This window comes from Eumetopias jubatus, unplaced genomic scaffold, assembly GCF_037043125.1.
Source record: "Eumetopias jubatus isolate StellerSeaLion01/CBP00866 unplaced genomic scaffold, mEumJub1_p1.0 scaffold_2, whole genome shotgun sequence".
Taxonomy (NCBI): Eukaryota; Metazoa; Chordata; class Mammalia; order Carnivora; family Otariidae; genus Eumetopias; species Eumetopias jubatus.
Genome location: NW_028274808.1, coordinates 172,847,966 through 172,868,256, shown reverse-complemented (window position 1 = coordinate 172,868,256; position 20,291 = coordinate 172,847,966). Strand labels below are relative to the sequence as shown.

The 20,291-nt window shown below is 36.3% G+C and overlaps 1 protein-coding gene across 5 annotated transcripts in view; it reads right to left on the bottom strand.

Annotated features, from left to right (window-relative positions):
* The window catches only part of ARAP2 (ArfGAP with RhoGAP domain, ankyrin repeat and PH domain 2), a 181,023-nt gene that overhangs the window by 15,269 nt on the left and 145,463 nt on the right, over positions 1-20,291 (bottom strand). For all 5 annotated transcript variants that reach the window (XM_088021221.1, XM_088021224.1, XM_088021223.1 and 2 more), the window contains 4 exons: positions 12,120-12,259; positions 4,238-4,320; positions 3,147-3,182; positions 1,204-1,267 (listed from right to left, as the gene is read on the bottom strand). In XM_088021221.1, coding sequence (XP_087877347.1) covers positions 1,204-1,267; positions 3,147-3,182; positions 4,238-4,320; positions 12,120-12,259 — 323 coding nt within the window. The remainder of the gene's footprint in view (positions 1-1,203; positions 1,268-3,146; positions 3,183-4,237; positions 4,321-12,119; positions 12,260-20,291) is intronic.

Below are 20,291 nucleotides of genomic sequence, written 5' to 3'. Positions count from 1 at the left end.
GGAAAGAAGTTGGCCATGAGAGCAACCTTTGCTTTCTGGTTATTTCTATTTATACCTTGATTTTCAACCACAGAGTCTAGTGACTTCCATTATAAAAGCAAAAAAATCAGAGTAGTTGTACCACAGACACTGTAATAGTTTTGACTCTATGGTTCCAATTTTACTAAAACACTTCAAAACTAGTTTGCTTTCTTTTTAAAATATCTGAATTTCTGAAAAGTCATAAATAAGAGGAAAAGTCTCTAAAAAAAGTTAAGTCTTTTCCTGTCTATGTGTTTTCAGGTAGTAACAGTAGCGTCAGACTGCGAAGAGCAGTGTTTATTAACCACTGGAAAGGTTAATAAATGAATAGAGAAAATGGTTTTCAAAACAAATAGGGGCCAAATTTGGGGGTGAATTAACTTCCCACTTATAAGAGAAACAGGGAAGTACATCCTCAGTAATAAAGAGTGACAACTTAATCATTACCAGTGTATTTCAATGCTCTTTTGGGAAACATTGCTGGGAATTCAGCCAGACAAGTTGGGGGGAAAGAAACAATCCTATTAATAGACTACATAACCCTTCCCCCAAAGACACAGTCCTCCTATAGGGAGGAGACTAAATGGGGAATTGAGTATAGGTAGTAGCTTCTGGCACCCCTGGGTTTAAACCACTAACTAAATATATGTGCTGAGCTAGTTAGAGAATCTTCATTACCTTTATTCCCTCATCTACAAGCAACACCATGCATGGTTTGCTACAAAGAATACATGAGTTAACTCTTCTGAAGAATCCAGCACACAGTAAGTATTAAAGGAATATAGGCTCCTGTCCTTATTTCTGGAAAGGCTAGAGTAGGGGGCAGGGGAGTAGGCGGCCATAGGGAGAACAAGAAAGAAAACAGCACACTTTTCTAAATGAAGATGAATGTGGGACTCTGGTAAAACAAGTTCCTCCTTCTTATACTACCATCTTGAAGCAGTACACCTCTCCTAAGGTAAGGAGTTGCTGGAGTGCCAACAAAAGAAGCCTCAACAAAGAGAGTAAGCTCTCTTTCTAAGAGTAATGGATAAATTCGGATTCTCATATATTTTAAAAATATATAAATGAGAAAATAGAAGCATACACATAAACTCTTATTAAAAACGCTTTGTACATCACATTAACATTTCCTAGGAGCAGTGGTTATTCTTTGCTGGAGAGGTGAAACAGAGATCGTACCTGGGCAATGAAAACATTGGCCATCCACTCCATCTGAGTTTGTAGACTATCACAACAAATGTGCCTGTAAAACAAGGTTTATAAAATACATAATTCAAAAAGACAGCAGACTGTTCTCTGGTGTATTTTTTGGTTATTAAGTGATCAGAAACCTCTTTGGATTTCTCCTGATTCATGACTTAATGCAATCAAAATGGGAGTATTTCAGTATAAGTTGCTTCAGGCTTCTGTTAAATGTACATTAAAGTAATAGTAAAATATGCTAGTTTAAACAAAATACAGCTACAGGCTTTGGTAACTGCTGACAAGTGGTCAGCAATATTTTTGGAAAGGCAGAAAGGTCAACGTATTTACTTTTTCAGGTACATGATGTTAAACATCTTTTTCCCCAGAAATTCTGAGCCTAAGAAGAAAAATATGTGCACATTTCCTTAAGAGCAGACATTTAAAAAAGGCTTAGTCTCCATCATAAGGATTATAAACATAAATACCCACAAAACTCATGAAGAACTAAATGAAAAACTACTACCGCATGTCCAATAACAGATTCAGTAACATTTTATTGAAAACCTATGTAAAACAGAGATCTTGCCCTCAAGGTTAACATAGTCTATGAGAGGAGCTAGGCATGTAAACCAATAAATTAGAACACAGTGAGAGAAAGAGAAAGTCAAGTTGAACACAAATATAGAAAGAGCACACTTGGGGATGCAGTAAAGGATTCTTACAAAAGGAAAATTCAGTAAGTGATGTTAAAATGACACGGACATTTCAAGGTAATTATGTATTTTTATTCCTGCATGAAAAATAATTTGTAAAAATGTTAAAATGAAATTTGTAAAAAATTCTTGCTTCTTTCATTAGATTCTCACAAAGACATTGTCCCTTTCCACTACCATGTCCAAAAAAACCTGCCCTCTCTATAATTAAGCACCCATGTGTGCAAAACACTACAGAAACTGAGAAGTAAGTAAGTAATGATTAGAGGTAAGAGTTATCTGATAAGACTTTTGGGGCATGTGAGCTATAGTTTGAAGGAAGAATGACCGTTGAGTCCAGCACATTAGCAGTGTGGGAGAAGGCTCAGCAGAGCGACTACATACATTCAACATGGAAAGATGAAGGAGCAAGGAGCAAGGAATGTATGGTGAATTAAAGAGAGATTACTGTTTTACCCTTAAGTAAAAAAAAAAAAAAAAAAAGGAAAGCCATGGGAAATAAAGCTGATGGAGCCTCATATTAAAGGGCCTTGTGTGCTGTGCCAACAATTCTGCACTTTATTCTGTAGAAGAGCATTAACGCAGGAAAGAAACACAATGCATTTTAGGAAGCCCCTTTGGTGGCTAGAGAATATTCTAGAAAACAAAAGTAAAATCAGAGGCATAAAGAGCACTTAGGATAACTGGAATAATCCACACAGATGAAGGCACAGCCTGATCAGAGAGACAATTAAGAGGCGGATCCCGTGTGGTTTAGTGGTTGGTTAGACACAGCTAGGGTGGGAGAAGGAGACATACAGTACAATCTCTAGGGAGACTGGCTAGATCCGGTGACATCAATGGAAAAAAGTACATATTTGCAAAGAAAAGGTTTGAGGCCAAGTTTTTTTTTTTTTTATACTAAGTTTTGGCTAGTTGTTATCCTTTATATAAAACTGGATTCTGCCTGCTTATCCCATAAAAGCTGGGGAATTCCACACTCACATATTAACTAGGGAGAAATCAGATGTAGTTTCTCTCAGGAGGGCACTAGCAAGTAGGACACCTGGGATTGAAATGGACCTAAACCTTGAAGCAAATCTATTTTCTTCTTCTCAAAGTATTTAAAAAAAAAAATTCACTTTGGTGAAACATTTCCTATCTGTAGATCTATCTGCCAATAATATTATTTGTTTACTGAAGTTATCAATATATCAAATCAAAAACTGTCAGCTGTTAACTTACCAGTGATGTTTTTCAGAATACACTGTCAATCCCCAACTAAATCAGATGGGAAAAAACACACACACATACATATTAAAAAAGAAATTGTACAAAACTGAAAACAGGATTAGATATTAAGGAGATATTCAACGGTGGCAATGTATAACAGAACAGACAGAAGTGATGATTCAATGGGTATGACTGATCTCGAGCTTAATGATAAGTGAGGGGTTTGGCTACAAATTTAAATATGCTCAAGGGTGACGGAGGGAAGGGGTCTTATGACGTCATGGGAAAGTGAGGAAAATCTCTTAGAAGATACCCTTGGCTGAGCAAGGATAGATATCTAGGAAAATGGCCAAAACAAGATATATACCTTCTCCTACTGATATTGTGGGAAATTAAAGAACGTGTCAACAACAACACAGGTGTATGCGCTGGGTTTATACATTAAGCATGTAGGCAAAAATGAGAAAAATTTTCAGTAACAGAAACCCAAAGTAAGCATCTAACAGTTCATGAAAATGTTTCATAAGTATTTGTGAAAACATTAATTAGCTAATCAAATTACATTGTGACTAGAAAGTATGGCATAAAGCACAGGCTGGCATGATTCAAGGGTTGAAGAGAAGGACAATGTATAAGAGGGTCCACTTCCTCTCCACCATCTGGGTGCTGTGGGTTTACTACTAAATTTGGCAAAACAACAAGGGCAAATTACACAGCCAGGCATCAAGAGGCTGTTTTCCTGTGTGCAGAATTGTCTGGAACATTCCTTATGCCCCCAGGTTGTGCAACTGATCAAGGAATGGAGTGCAGAGAAAAACCCAGGTGTTCTTCAGTAGATAGGGCCTTCTGGGGATTTCTTCCTTTATGCAGCAGAGATGCCATCACCAAGGAATAGGACTTCAGTGGGAACATCATGCTTTTTTATCTGCCCACAGAAGTTCCCTCGATCTGCAACAGGTCCCCTGCCATGTCTGTGACAGCTCAGAGATTTTGTCTATAGCTTAATTTATAAAAAGTCTGATTAATGCCTCTGACCTCCAAATCCTTAGATACATATTCCTACAACTTCCACTTTTCAAAAACCCTTCCCTTTCAAACTTTACCTTGTTGGAGGCTTCATTTTCTTTTTCACTCCAAGATAAAACTTCACTGAACCAAGAGCAAACATTTTGTCATATTTACTACTCTGTAAGGAAAACAAAATCATTTGTAATTAAATAGACTTTATAAATATCTATTTTCCTTTAGTATTAATGACTGGGTTTAGAATTATTTAGTTCTCTAATGTTTTAGGGATGTTATACTAAGTTTTTAGTACATGAAGACTGTTCTGATTACAAGGTTATAAATTTAAATAGGAAATTTTGGATATACATGTATGCTTATATGTATATACATATACACAGACAATTTTTTATTCAAGACACCTGGGACCAGATATAAATCAGAACTGATAATTTTTCAATTTTTTCACATTTTAAAAATAGAATCATGTGCAATATTATGTAATTCCATCAATGTTGTCTGGGGCAGCACCCTGCACTCATATAACTAAGACAACTACCTTCATGTTAGGTTTTGTTGCCAAATGCATTATGATTTTCTGTACTTTTTGGATTTCAGATGATGAAAACAATGGTATATATTGAACTATTTCAAGTATCCATATTAATAACATTTTTCACAAATATTTAATGAAAGTAGACTATTAAAAATTTACATCCACTCTGGATCAATGATCTATTCTCCATACACATCCTGACATATTTATCTGTAACTAATATTTTTTAAAAATCCTGGAACGTAGGCCATGAGGCAAAACTTGAATCATTATACCTTAATTTCAGAACTTGTATCAAACCACACACACTTTATTATAGATCCTTGGATAACCTGAAATAATTTTATAAAGATAACAGCCTTGGAAATTATTATTAACACATGCTTTCCCCATACCCTAAGAATTCTGAAGGAAATCTTTTGTTTCAAAGTCTTAGGCATATAGCATTTGTAACTAAGAGCAAGGGGTTTGGGATCATAGAAACCTGGGAGCAAATCTGGCTTGCTACTTAAGTTTGTGACCTCACGTTACTTTTCTCTGCTCTTCTTGTTTGTGAGTAAAGAGGGATAATAAAAATATTGAGTATCTCATAGGGTTATTATTAAGATTAAGTGAGTAAGGGGATGTCTGGGCAGCTCAGTCAGTTAAGTGGCTCCCTCCGGCTAAGGTCATGATCTCAGGGTACTCGGATCGAGCCCCATGTCCACATCTAGCTCCTTGCTCAGCAGGGAGTCTGCTTGTCACTCTGCCCCTCCCCTTGCTCATACTCACTCTCTCTCAAATAAATAAATAAAATCTTAAAAAAGAAGAGGAAGTAAAGGGGTACTCTGAAGGATTATTCTACAGACTAAATGAGAAAAATGTCTATAAAGCATTTAATCTAGTAATTAGCATAAGTGTGCAGTAAATTACAGCTGTTGTTATTAGGAACTTAGAACACACTGCTTCAGAGACACAGTAATACACACAAGTTAGAATCCTAGGACAGTATGGAAAAGCCCATTTAGCAAATATTCGCTGAAATTTAGTACTAAGTACGAAGTACAATTAGCTGAAATTAGAACTAAGTCCTATAAAAGTTAAACTATTACTATGAAGTCTTTTCATCATGAAAGCAGTTGAATTTGAAAAGTAAAGGATAGAAAATATGTTTATAAAATTAAAAACTGCCTTTCATTGAGAAGACAGGTTAAGAGAATATAGAGGAAATATAAAGGCAAAAGCAAGCAAGATGATCAGGAATAATGCTTGGGTGACCAGTGCTCTACGGCATTGATGAGGCCTGGTATGAACATGGCGAACTTACTCCTAGTCACTATAACCAATGTTTGCTATTATCATCATGGTGGATCATTTAAAATAGTTATTTTGGATATTTTTTGTCTTATGGCTAGATTTCTAGAAGTGGAATCACTAGGAACTTTTTTTTTTAAGAATAAGATTTTGGGAGCGCCAGGGTGGCTCGGTTGGTGGAGCATCAACTCTTGATTTTGGCTCAGGTTGTGATCTCAGGGTCATGGGATGGAGCCCTGCATTAGGCTCCATGCTCAGCACAGTGTCTGCTTGACCCTCTCCCTCAGCTCCCCCACCTCCCGCTCGCACTCTTGTTCTCTCTCTCAAATAAATAAATACATAACATCTTAAAAAAAAAAATAAGATTTTGGCCAAATTGATAGTGTACATTTACTTACAATTAAACATACATTTGTATATTCATTATCAATTTTCACTTTTGATTTGGTCCACAATTTATCTGCTTTACTTGTTTGAATTAGTTTTGTATATATGAAATAAGAAATTGTCTTGCCTTTTTAAATGAAATATTCTACACAAACTGCTGTTTGGCTTAATTTTGCTGTTTACTTTTATCATTTTTAGGAAGTCATATTGATCTTTTCTTTTGAACTTTCTTAACTATCTCTTCAACTTTAAAGGGTTCTCACATAGCTGACAAATACTGAATTGCATGGCCATGGAATTTGAAGGGTTGCTATTTTTAAAGTTTTACTTCTTTTGTCAATCTGGAATATATATTTCATACACAGTGTAGATTAGAATTTAAATTGAAAAATTTTAAGAATTATCCCAGCCCTATTAAACAAAGCTTTCTTTAGACATCCATTTATGGTGGCATATTTATCAAAAACAAATCTTAATATACACGTAGGTCTTTTACCTGACTTTATAGTACCACTGCTATCTCTGTTCATTTTTATTCCAGGATCATATTTATCTCAGCTATTTCAGCTTTACTGTATAACCATGATCGCTGGATGGAAAATACTACACAATTATTTTGTTTTTTATACACCAAAATGTTTGCAAGTATTCTTATCTGTTTACACTTTGAGGTGATTATCAAATCATTTCTGCCAGATTCTAAAAATAATTCCTTTGGGATTTTGAAAAGAATTACATTAAACCTATCGATAAATATTAGTAGACTTTACATAAATTTTAATTCTACCAGTGAAGTTCTGTAGTTTCCCTCATAACGCCTGTACTTCTTGCTAAGATCATCTTCTGGTAGTTTATGTGTTTTGTCTTTTTATTCTGACTGAGGACTGGTTTTGGGGTACTGATTTTGTAGCGTGCTACTTTACTGAATGTTAAGGAGCAGCACCGAAGTCTAATAAAGAACAGTGAGGTAGCTTTGTAAGGCAGTGAGTATTCCATGTAGGGAAGAGTCAAAGCAAGGAGAATTTAGGAACGTATCCAGTAGTGGAGCCTCCCGGCCACACCTGTCAGAGATTCTATCAGACCGCAGCTGAGGGGGATGGCCCTCCTAGCTGAGACAGTGAGTCTCCTGGACTCAGTCCCAAGGGAGGTGGCCAGGTAAGGTGAGAGACAGTATGACGGGATCTGCACAGTTCAGAATGAGAGCAGTAGTGCTGAAGCAGGTAGTCTTCATTTACAACAGGACATCAATAATGCCAGGACTGCCTACATTTTGACATACTTTTGGCAATAGAGTCTGAAATCATACAAGAGATTCTCCTGACATGCAGGCTCATTACTTTATACCATAAATCCTGTCCAAAAAGAACACTAATGACAGAATTTGAGAGGAAATCAGCAGTGGTGGAAAGAATGCTTTTTAAGTTTCTGTCTTTAAACTGAATATGCATAAAGTGGAACTGTAAGGATACTAACAGAAAGTTCTATAAAAAGAAATCTCATTTGGCAAGATAACTTTACTGTTGGTTTATTACAGTTCTCTCTTTTGGTATGTGTATTTTCTGGAGAATTTCTTCAAGAAGCTCAATATACTAGACTGTTAGGAAGTCTCTAATGTGTTACTTCAGGCACTATAATTCAAAATAAAGTTTTTAACTAAGCCAATTAAATTAGTGTGCTTAAAAAATTATTCTTGCTCCTAAAAGGAATCTGCTTATTAGCGCATGCAACTTTTAATAACCCCTCCCTTACCCACTTGCTTTTTTCACACCATTAACAGTATAATGGTGATATTCTTTGAAACTCCTCACCTTTTATGTAAATCAAGTCTGAAAACATTTTAATTAACATTTTCTGTACAGGGAAAACTCAAAACAAAATATATCTTCCCCTGTGTATTACCCTAATTTGTTGTTAATGAGCATTCATAAATTATCTCTAATTAACATATAGTCTTTTTAAATATACTTTTCAATTTGTAATTTCCACTTCCTTCTCAGTAAATCATTTTCTAAGTATATTCAAGCACACATATATTAATGGCAACTGTCAAAACCAGAGCCAAATGTTTATTCAAATAAGTTAGGAGGTTTTCGCTATTGCTTATTTACTGTAAAATAATTGGAAATGTTAACATTGCCAATGACTCGACCATCAATATTAAAAGGGACAGAGCAGCAACATGAAAAAATAACCGGCCACATAAAATCATGTGTTGAAAAAAAATGGTAGTTTAAGGAAAACCATAAGCCAAGTCTCCTCTGCTTGCCTGAATGTGCTAAATAAAGTATCAGTTGCATTAATTTATTCTGACAGATGTACAAATACAACTTTTAAGCACAATAATCGTAATTCCATAACCTGGGGTCACTGTTATAAAAACAAAATGTGTTCAACGTCCTTAAAATGCACTTTCTGACAAATAGTGTATCTCACACTTACATATGGAATTTAAAAAAGTTGAAATCATAGCAGAAAGTATAATGGTTGTTGTCAGGAGTTGGGGGTGGGGAAATGGAGAGATATTGGTCAAAGGGTACAAATTTTCAGTTATGCAAAATGAATGTCCTGGAGATCTACGGTATAGCATGATGACTACAGTTAATATTGTACCTTCTACTTGAAATTTGCTGAGAGTACATCTTAAATGTTCTCAACACACACACACACACACACCCGCAAAGCCAACAGATAACTATGTGAGGTAATGGGTATGTTAATTAGCTTGACTGAAGTAATCGTTTCACAATGTGCAGTGTATCAAAACATCATCTTGTACAGCGTAAATATATACAATTTTTTGTCAACTATACCTCAGTAAAGCTGGGAAAAAGAAGTATTTCAAATGTCAAAAAACAAAAAACCACTCTTTAAAGACCAACTCTATACTGTCACTCTATGAATTGTCTTAGACTGAGTAGGTTCAACCTTTCAAAAAGATATAAATTCTTAAAACATATTCTGTTAAAGTGTATGAGATTCTTTCTCTCACAAAAATCAATCCATCTGAAAAAAAAAAATCACTTGTCCATGAACAAGCTTCCTGCGGCAGATTTTTAAATTTACATTAGCTTGGGGGAAAACACTTAAAAAAACGAATTGTATGGATTGCCATATCTGGGAATCTTTGGTACTGCTTAAATGAAAAAGACTTATCCACCAAGTTAAAATAATGCAAAATTATTATTTGTTTAGTAAGTCCCTGCATGGAGCCTTTGGAATCTGACACTTGGGAATGAATACTCTGCTGCTCACTGGCTATGGGATCTTGGGCAAGTTATGCAGTATCTTGGTAAGTGTAGTTTCTTCACCTGTAAAGTGGGAATAATTATAGTACTAATTTCGTAGGGTTATTATAAAGGTAAAATGAGATAATCCAAGTGAAATGTATAGAACTCTACTTTTTATAGAACAACCTTCTGTTGCTACACAATAGAAGTGTTGGTTCCTTGGGACGCCTGGGTGGCTCAGTTGTTGGGCATCTGCCTTCGGCTCAGGTCATGATCCCGGGGTCCTGGGATAGAGCCCCGCATCTGGCTCCCTGCTCAGCGGGAAGCCTGCTTCTCCTCTCCCACTCCCCCTGCTTGTGTTCCTGCTGTCGCTATCTCTCTCTCTCTGTCAAATAAATAAATAAAGTAAAATCTTAAATAAATAAATAAGGAAAGAAGAAAGGAAAGAAAGGAAAGGAAAAGGAAGGAAAGGAAAGGAAAGGGAAAGGGAAAGGGAAAGGGAAAGGAAAAGGAAAGGAAAGGAAAGGAAAGGAAAGGAAAGGAAAGGAAAGGAAAGGAAAGGAAAGGAAAGGAAAGGAAAGAAAGAAGGAAGGAAGGAAGGAAGGAAGGAAGGAAGGAAGGAAGGAAGGAAGGAAGGAAGGAAGGAAGGGTTGGTTCCTCAGTGGGACCAAAAAGTTCAGGTTCATTTTTAAATACCTTAAGCAGATACCCAACTACAAAAGTGACCCTTAACCAACACATTAGGTATATATATAGAAGGGCAAGGATTAAGGAAGTCAGTCTAATGAAGGTCAAAGTGGGTGACCCATTGAAGAAAACCAAAGAAAATTCAATAAGATCCAGTTCTAGATGGCTAGAATAATCAGCTGTGAAGTCCTGACTTTACTTTCATGAACACAAATCTGTTAAGTTCATGAACCTTAAAATCTGATGTGTTCAGTTCACACAACCCCAAATTCTTCTGTGCCTCACTTCTGCAAACTCCACTCTTCGTCTACTAGAAAAACTGAAGAATGATAATAAATAATAACCATCTGATACCCATACAGACTCCCTGCTGGGTCTATGCGATGGAATAATAAGGTGGGAGTTCGAGTACAGTATTTAATATAGCTCTCTGAATAGATGAGGGCTGCAGGATTCAGTGCTGTTTTGTTAGCCCCCCTGCCTGGATAGTCCACTGTCCTAATCAAAGGAAGAATGCTACTCAGATTTATTTATGCCCACATGGAGGCCTCTCTGCTGGAGGAACATACAGGGAAAGTGGTCAAAGCATGTGGGGAGCTCAACAGAAGCCATAAAAAAATGAGACCACAGAGCTTTGGAAAGCTGCCTATGAATCCTTTCTTCACAACATATTCACAGATGCTACTAGTCTGGTCTGTGTTTATACATCTCCACAACAGACCACAGCGAAGCACCACACACTTAAAGTATGCAAGCAATGTTTACCCAAATGAATTTTATAATTCAATATAAAAAAGTGCTGTCATTCTACATTTAAATTATTGTGTAGGTGTTATCTGAACCTCAAGGAAGTAGAGATGTTACTGCATACACTTGTAATCACCACCCAAAACTGGATAAAGAACATTTATTTCTCTCATCCTAGAAATAGACTTTTGCCTCAGGGCGTAACATTTTTTTTCAATTTAAATTCAATTAGCCAACATATAGTACATCATTAGTTTCAGATGTAGAGTTCAGTAATTCATCAGTTGCGTATAACACCCAGTGCTCATCACGTGCCCTCCTTAATGCCCATCACCCAGTTACCCCATCCCCCCACCCATCTCCCCTTCTGCAACCCTGTTTGTTTCCTATAGTTAAGAGCCTCTCATGGTTTGTCTCCTTCTCTGATTTCTTCCCAGTTTTCCCTCCCTTCCCCTATGATCTTCTGTGCAGTTTCTTATATTCCACATATGAGTGAAACCATATAATTGGCTTTCTCTGATTGACTTATTTTGCTCAGCATAATACCCTCCAGTTACAACCACATAATTGGTAAGATTTCATCCTTTTTGATGGTTCTTAATTTTATTGATGAAGATGCTGATTTATATGCTAGCTTATGTAACACACATTAGACTTTTCTTTAAGGACTTCTCCGCACTAAAAAATGAGAAGTGCTCAGAAAGGCTATATGCAGGGTGCCTGGGTGGCTCAGTCAGTTAAGTGTCTACCTTCAGCTCGGGTCATGATCCCAGGGTCCTGGGATGGAGCCCCACATTGGGCTCTACTGCTCAGTGGGGAGTCTGCCTCTCATTCTCCCTCTGTACTTCTCCCATCTCAAATAAATAAATAAAATCTTAAAAAAAAAAGGCTATATGAAGTTCTTCACTGTGTTACTTAGCGTATTAATATTATATCCAGAGGCTGCAAGAAATCATCAGCTGACTGTGTGTTCTGTTTACTACAGGGCTTGACTGTCAAGAGAGGACTGACAGAGGTATGAAATGAGAATGTTAATAGCCACACAAACATGCATACATATTCAAAAACTAAATATACAACTACCTTTGAATCCTTGTAGAGAAAGAGATACCCATCTCGTAAAACAAAATACCGGTCTTGAAACTTATTTCCAGACAGTATTTTAGATGGTTCTTCTTTAATTTTCAAGACTCCTTCTTTGATACTTTCCAGGGCCCTCCTCTCTGTAAGGTACAACATTGCTTTTGTAAGTTAAGTACATTTTCATTTATTTGGAATATGATATAAAACATTTCTATATTTTGTTTTGATAATATAAAATAGTAACTTGTTTCTTTACCAGTAAGAAGCCTATGGTTAATTACTGGGAGCACCATGTGTCAGGGTATTCCTATCTACTTATAGGCCTGCCTATACTGTCCAGTTGGCTACTGGCTAATGAGCACTTGAAATGTGGTTAATCTCAACTGAGACATGCTATTAGTATGAAATATATGCCATATTTCAGAGACCTAGTACCAAAAAAAGGTAAAAATATGTTTGTAATCACCACCCAAAACTGGGTTTTATTATTATATGCTCAAATTATAATATTTTAAATGAGTTTAAATAAACTATGTTAGTAAAATTAATTTTACCTGTTTTGTATCTTTTAATGTGGCTACTAAATACTTTAAACTTACTTAATTGGTTTTATTATATTTCTTTTGAACAGCTCTCGAAAAAACAGTGCAAATACAGAGGCAAAAATGGAAGCCTCTCCCAGAATTCTGATTCAGGAATCCAGGAATTCTTAGGGGACTAAAGAAAATCCTATACATCTGAACCAGGTGAGGGTAAAAAAGGCAAAACTGCTAAGGTAGAGCATTTATCAACAACTACATTTCATGTAAAATACTGCCATGTCCCACACTTAGAAACATGCAACCAATTCTATAAAAATACTTTTTGGTAAGAACACCAAATCTGTACTTGTATAAATTGATCAATACAGCTCTAGTCTAAAGCTTCCTCCTCGAAATCTAGATGATACTCAACTGCCTACTTGAGAACCAAAGAACGGGGGTGGGGGCTGGGGGGAGGAACCTTAAGTCAAACAGCTATGACACAGTCACTATGGTGTCAATGCCTGTTCTTCCTGGAAAATAAGAGTAATAATACCTATCCTTCAGATTATTGTGGGCCTCCTATTAGAGAATGACCACAAAAAGATGTAGGGTGGGATACTGTTATCTGTCCAGGACCTTTAGCAATTTTCTGCTGTCAGGTGATACAATTTTTAAATATTCATGCACTGTTTCTGAAATTTACAGAGTAACTTGAGTGGTTTTAGAAAGAACTCTTAGTCTTAAATCTAACATTTCCTTGGTTTGAGGAAAACCTGTACTTCTATGACAAATACTACACAGAGGTTCACAATTATAATCAGCATAAGAAAACTAAAGTTTAAAAAACAGGAGTTCCTTGTAATCATACTCAACTATGAGCATGGCATGAATATCTGGAAGCAAAAATTCGCAAGAATAAGCATATCCCTGATGCTAAGCACAGATGTACAAACAAATGTAATTAACAAACCCCAATAGTTTTCATAATACATATACTAGCCACAGACACATTCTTTTAATCAGTGGGGAGTCTGCCTCTTATTCTGTCATACTGTCATACTAAATTGCTTCTTTATTGGTAGATGCGACTTTAATTTCTGAAAAACTGCTAAAATTTGTCTTCTCAATTATTCAATATTCAATTCCACAGAAAAATATTTCAAATGATATTTTACAGCTAAATAACTTCTATTAAAATTAAAAATAACTTTTCGAATAAAAAGAAGATGTATTTTAATACGACTGGAAGGTCAAGAAAAAAATAAACGTAAAACTATTCAGTGAAATTCATTATTACATCAAATCATTCATTTCTTCATAAAGTATTGAGGGTCTGGTATGCACCTGGTTCTAGTAATATACAATCTTGGAGACAAGTTCAATGTGGGCTGACAAGCAAAGCTATATCTGCTGACAGAAGTGAACAATTCAAAAAAACAGTCAGTAGGCTTAGTGATTCAGCTGATGTAGAACAGGAAGTGGAGAAAGGCATTTATAACACTGCTGGTTTAGAAACAGGTAAATCATTTTTTAAAAGTTTAAAGTATAACCAAGTTGTGAGATATAGATATTATATATTGCTTAAGCCAAACAAATTCCATTCACACCTTCTAATTATACTTTTTCACTTAGATTTTTGTCCAAATTAATAAACCTTTCAAATTTTACCAATAACCATATGTCCAATGCCTAAGTAAACCATTTGTAAGTCAAAGAGAAAATAGGCTTAGTTGAAAAAATACTGTTGCCGTGCTTGGTTCATACTTGTGTAACTGAGTATATTAGCTAAATCTTGCACCATACATTATGAAAGGACTCAGGAGGAAGGCTTCGAGAGAAATATATGTGAAGGAGGAGGGAAGAATGAAAAGAACTTTGAAATATGAAGTTCTGTAACTGTCAAGGACATTAAAGACTTTTTAAAAGCTCTCACAACTAAATTTCTGCCTGATCTCAAAAATGTTAAAACATGTAGAAAAATTACCCACTACTTAAAGGACAAAATGAAGCTACATATTTTGGGGTACGTCGTGTGTGAGTCAGCGTGTAACAGAATCAGTTGTGAATTAAATGGCTTTCAATAATTCACTTTTCCAAACTTTTCCAGGACTGCTTGGTCCCTCAACTGTGGGGTACTTCACTCTTCTATTTTCAATCCCTCCCCTTCACCCCAGGCAAAAAGCTTACTAAGGTCCTCTGCTCTACAGGAGACTGGTTCAGTAAAAGTTCATGCCAGATGTGTCCACTCTACCTGCTGTCCAGACCCTGTCCAGGTTTGAATTCAACTCTAGCTTCTCAGAATATAAGCTTTGTGCCCTGCACCTCTCTTCTGAGCTACAGTTCAAATTTCTGCTTCCTAACTGGCCAGAACTCCTGTCTCCCTGCTATGCTTTGGGCTTCTCAATTCCATGAGCTCTTGCTCTCTTCATAGTCCTTCCCAACACAGCAATCTTTCTAGATTTTTTTTTTTTTTTAAGGACCCAAACTTCAGAGCACTAGTATTTCAAATGCCATGTAAGCAGTCCTCCTGGCTACACCCTTTGCTATGGTCATTCAGCATACATCAAATCCCTCTGATCCAATCAAAAAGAATGATTTCACATGTCATAGGGTCCATGACATCAATCCTCAGCCAGTGTAAGTTAGTAAGCATGGAATACTTTATGTACTAAGAATGTAAAAAAGAAAACATAGGACACACCCTGTAAATCTGTTTTTAATTGAAAAAGAAACCCGCTATAGCATATGATTAATGTACTAAAAGAAGCCGTTAAGTAACTTGGGAAAATCATCTAAGGTTTTTTCCCAAATATAACAAATCTGAAGATTTAATGCACTCCCCAAAGCGCTTAATTCCTTCAGAGAAAGATTCTGGGATGTACCCTAATGGGTAGAATTTCCTTTACTATCTTTGTCTTTCATTCCAATAAAATTCCAGCATACTGTTGTCTCTAGAAAATCATAAATCCCTCTCCCCTTCTTGTTGATTGCTAGGACAAGGCACGCACAACTGGAGTTAAAGCATCTTTTGAATTAACAGTGGAGACAAGAAAAAAAAATAGTATTCTTAGTTGTGCTGTAATTGTTATTAATTAGAAAAGCCCTTAAAACTCACATGCATGAAGCAAAACAGAATGGCCAAATTTATTTAAACAGAACAGACTATCATATTACTGGGGCAATGAAAACAACAGAAAGAAGTTTTTCAAAATCATCTGAAAACCTCAAGTTCTTATACAAAAAGAACAATTCCTAACTGAATGGTCCCTAATCCCAATAAAAGAACTGATCTGTAGAGGAGGTGAGAGGGTTCTGGGAAAGAGAGGCAGCGACAGAGAGAGGGGGAGGGAGAAACATAAATCCAGGAATGGTACTTCTAAAATATAAACTCCTTCTTTATCCTCCATGGCAGACAGCTGGCTAGTCAGCCATTGTTCGTTGAGAATTTCTCTCTGGGGCTCAATTCCACTTCATTCCCAACGTTATTTTCCAACCCTTGCCTTTTCTACCCACTACCTGGGGATTTCAGGATTCTATAACTCCATGCACTCTTTTCTAACGGGTCCAGCAAATGATTCTAGATTGGTGTTATGAAAATGCTGTTCTAACATGTTAATCACCTCCCCCAACTCCCTTCAAAGCCTTACTTTCCTACTATTAAAAGTCTAAACTCCTTTTCCTGACACTTAAAGGGCTAAATAAACTGAATTTCTCCTACCCCTCTCTATAAAATATTAAATTAAAATATACTCATAATTCAGTTGATCATAATATACTGTTTGGAAAACCAATCCTCATCTCCATGGCATGACTTAAGTTGATCACCTTAATAAACTTGAGAGAAATTCCATTCTGCTTGCTTCTACACAAATTCTATCCCCTTCCGTGTCCAACTTATCAACAGAGATTTTTCTAACTATTCTAGTCCATACTTGTTATTTATGTCTTTAAACTTTAAGATATAGTTTAGCTCCTGAATGCATAAACCATATTTGCTTAATAATTTAGCTCTTAAGTACATGATAATTTCATATTAGCTTTTTAAAACATTGTCTGCTTTGGATTTTCCTCCCCAACCTATGTGAGAGCTGACAGAGCACAGTGACTGACAGCACACTTTGGAACTGGGTTTTAATGACAACCGCATCCTACACTCAATCTCAGGCAGTAATCTCTGAATCTCAGTTTCTTCAACTGCGAAATGGGGACACCTACAGTACCCCATAGATTTGGTGTGTAAAGTGCTTAGAACAGTGTTTGGTACAGACGAAGTAGTATGTAATTGCTTGTTTAATTAACAGATGACACACATCATTTTTCTCTATACCACAAAGTCTGCAGTAAGCAAAAACAGAAAGAACTATACTTCCAAAGTCTTGATGATTTATAGATGGAATTCTTAAGAGTTTATAAAACTAAAATCTGATTTATCCCTGATTTCAGTACAGTAGGTCGGTTAGGACAGAATATATGGACTGGATTTGGAGACATCTTGATTCAAATGCCTGCTCCGTCACTTATAAGCAGGTCACCTTGGGGGAGTTATGTAATGTCTCCATATCCTAACTTCTCCATCTGTAGAGGGCCTAGTTAAGTACTAGTAGACTAACTATGAAGAATAAATGAGATGGTGAATGCAAAGCATTCAACCCACCATCTGGTGCAGAGTAAATGCATAGTAACTAAAATGTATTGTAACCTCTTATATTTCTTTTATATATGTTCTGAGCAAGACAAGGGAAAAAAAAAAGGTCTATATTTTTCATGGTCTCTATGTGCCCCCCCCCCTTTTGCTGGCAAAGATTATTTCTTCAGGGCTGTACATTATCTGAAAAAATTCCTTACTGCATCTCTGCCCGTGAACTGCAAAGGAGACAAATGGGCAGTTTCCAGGAGAGACATCCTCTTGAAAACATGCCACGACCAAGTGATACTGGAAATATTTGTTGCCTAACAGCTAAAAATTTCTTACAAATTAAAAATTAGGCAAATTTTCCTTTGACATTGATTATATAGAGGATGTATATTCTTTTTCTTTTTTTCTTTTTTGAAACATTAGTTTCAGGTATAGAATTAGTGATTTGACAAGTTTATGCTATATCCACTACAAGTAAAGTTATTATTTGTCTCATTACAACACTATTATGATAACATTGACTCTATTCCCTATGCTATGTCTTTTTTTAAAACATTTATTTGAGAGAGAGAGAGAGAGAGAGAGAGAGAACGAGCATGAGCGGGAGGGGCAAAGGGAGAGGGAGAGAGAATCCTAAGCAGACTCCATGCTGAGCACGGAGCCTGACTCGGGACTTGATCTCAAGACCCTGAGATCACGACCTGAGCAGAAACCAAGAGTGGGATGCTCAACTGACTGCACCACCCAGGCGCCCCCCACCCTACATTGTGCCTTATAATCCCATGACTATTCATTCTTTAACTGGAAGACTGTACCTCCCAGTCCCCCTTACCATTTTGCTTAATTCCCCCATTCCACCCCCTTCCCTCTGGCAACCACTAGTTCTCTGTATTTATAGGTCTGATTCCACTGTTTATTTATACGTTGTTTTGTTTTGTTTTTGTTTTTGTTCTTGAAGGACCTAGAGGGTATTATGCTAAGTAAAATAAGTCAGGCTGAGAAAGACAAATAACCATGTGTGACCAAGAACATGTGTATTTTTTATAATTTGGAGGAAGCAGAATTTTAGATACATTGTACTCACTGTATGACATTCAGTCAAAGTGCATTTCAGTAAAATTTACTTCTACAACTGAGTAGAAACCAAACTGGTAATAGCTGCTGGAAAGTAATCTATTTCTTAGGGAAAGCCAAATATGTCCCCTGACTTAGTCCCAGTCTATTTTCCTTTATGCTACTTGTACTGAAGAAGTAATGCTTAATAGAACTAGTAGCCTATTGACATTCTTCTACAATTAGAGTCTCCATAAATAATAAAATTATAAATATAATTACTATTGAAGGACTGACTAGAAAAGTGCCAGAAATTCCATGCTGTTTTACTGACAGTGCAGCCAATTACAGAAAGTAGAAACTACTTTTCTATTCTGTTTTTACTGTTACACTGAATTATAATAAACTTTTAGAAATAAAATTTAGCATAGTAAATGATATATATTTTTTATATTAAATCACTATGTTGTTTTTAAGCATATTACTCTTAATAAACACAGAGGTAACACTTTAGACTTTCCAAAGTGTTCATGTATCTTATCTCATGTGATTCTCATGCAACTTTTTTAAGATTTTTTTTTTTTTAAGTACTTTCTACACCTAATGTGGGGCTTGAACTTATATCCCTGAGATCAAGAGTTGCATGCTCTATTGACTGAGCCAGCTAGGCGTCCCCCATGCAACTTTCTAAAGTAGGAAGTATAGGTAATATCTCATTTTATAAATGAGAAAACTTTGGCTCACAAAGGTTTTGCGACAAGGTTAAAAATTACAATTCAGGTCTCTTAACATGTAACATAGAATTCTGTTTTCTATGAGACACTTCCAAGTAATGGTCATTATTATCATGATCACCACCACCATCATTACCACAATAATAAATTTTCCAGTGCCTTTCTTGGCCTTGTGCACCATTTTACGTTGTTAAACACACTTTTTCCTAAAACTTACTCCTTTGATGATTCCATGACATTGCTCTGTCCTTCTTTTCTGGCAAACTTTCTGACTGTTCCTTCATACACAGGGCCTCTTTTGATACATCTGTGCCTTAATGCTGGTAATTTTATGCTCAGTTTTCTAATGTCTTATTTTAACACTACAAATGCATGATGTTATATTCTCCAAAGACTAAAACCATGCTCCAAATAATGTGCTCCATAGCGATGGGTACATAGAACCCTTCTAGACAACATACCCTTGAACACCTGACAAGTCACTAAAACTCAAGACATCCAAAACTGAATTCAGTGACCCACCCCTATATCATCCCAACCAGCAACCCCTTCTATTTTCCCTATCCTAATCTCTCACAAAGCATTTATTTTTATTTTTTTTTAAAGATTTTATTTATTTATTTGACAGCGAGAGAGGGAACACAAGCAGGGGGAGTGGGAGGGGGAGAAGCTGGCTTCCCACTGAGCAGGGAGCTCACCGCGGGGCTCGATCTCAGGACCCCGGGATCATGACCTGAGCTGAAGGCAGACATTTAACCAACACAGCCACCCAGGCACCCATCTTAGACTTCATATATTTAGATTTTCTGTTCCTTTTAGGGAAAGATAATGCTTAACAATCCTTTAAATTTTCCACAGTAGATGCCTGGTAGATTCCTAATAGGAACTTACCAGTTGGTTTTCTCACTACAGAATTATAATATTAAAAGAAGTCGGAACATTCATGCTTCATAGTGAATATCAAAGACTCATCAATTTCCAAGAGGATATTTCCATTTGATGTGGATTAGGCTTACCTTCAATGTTTATACACATTTGGATTTAAAAAGATTTGATGGGGAATAGAAAGTGAATTATTTCAGCTAGACTATGATTTATGGACTTGTACTATTTTTGCTGGAATTTTCTTTTATTTTCCTAAGTCAGTTCATAGTGGATGGTTCAGCTTTCCAGGTCTGTATTTGCCAGAAGCAGTTGCATTTTGAACTATTCTATTCTAATGCAA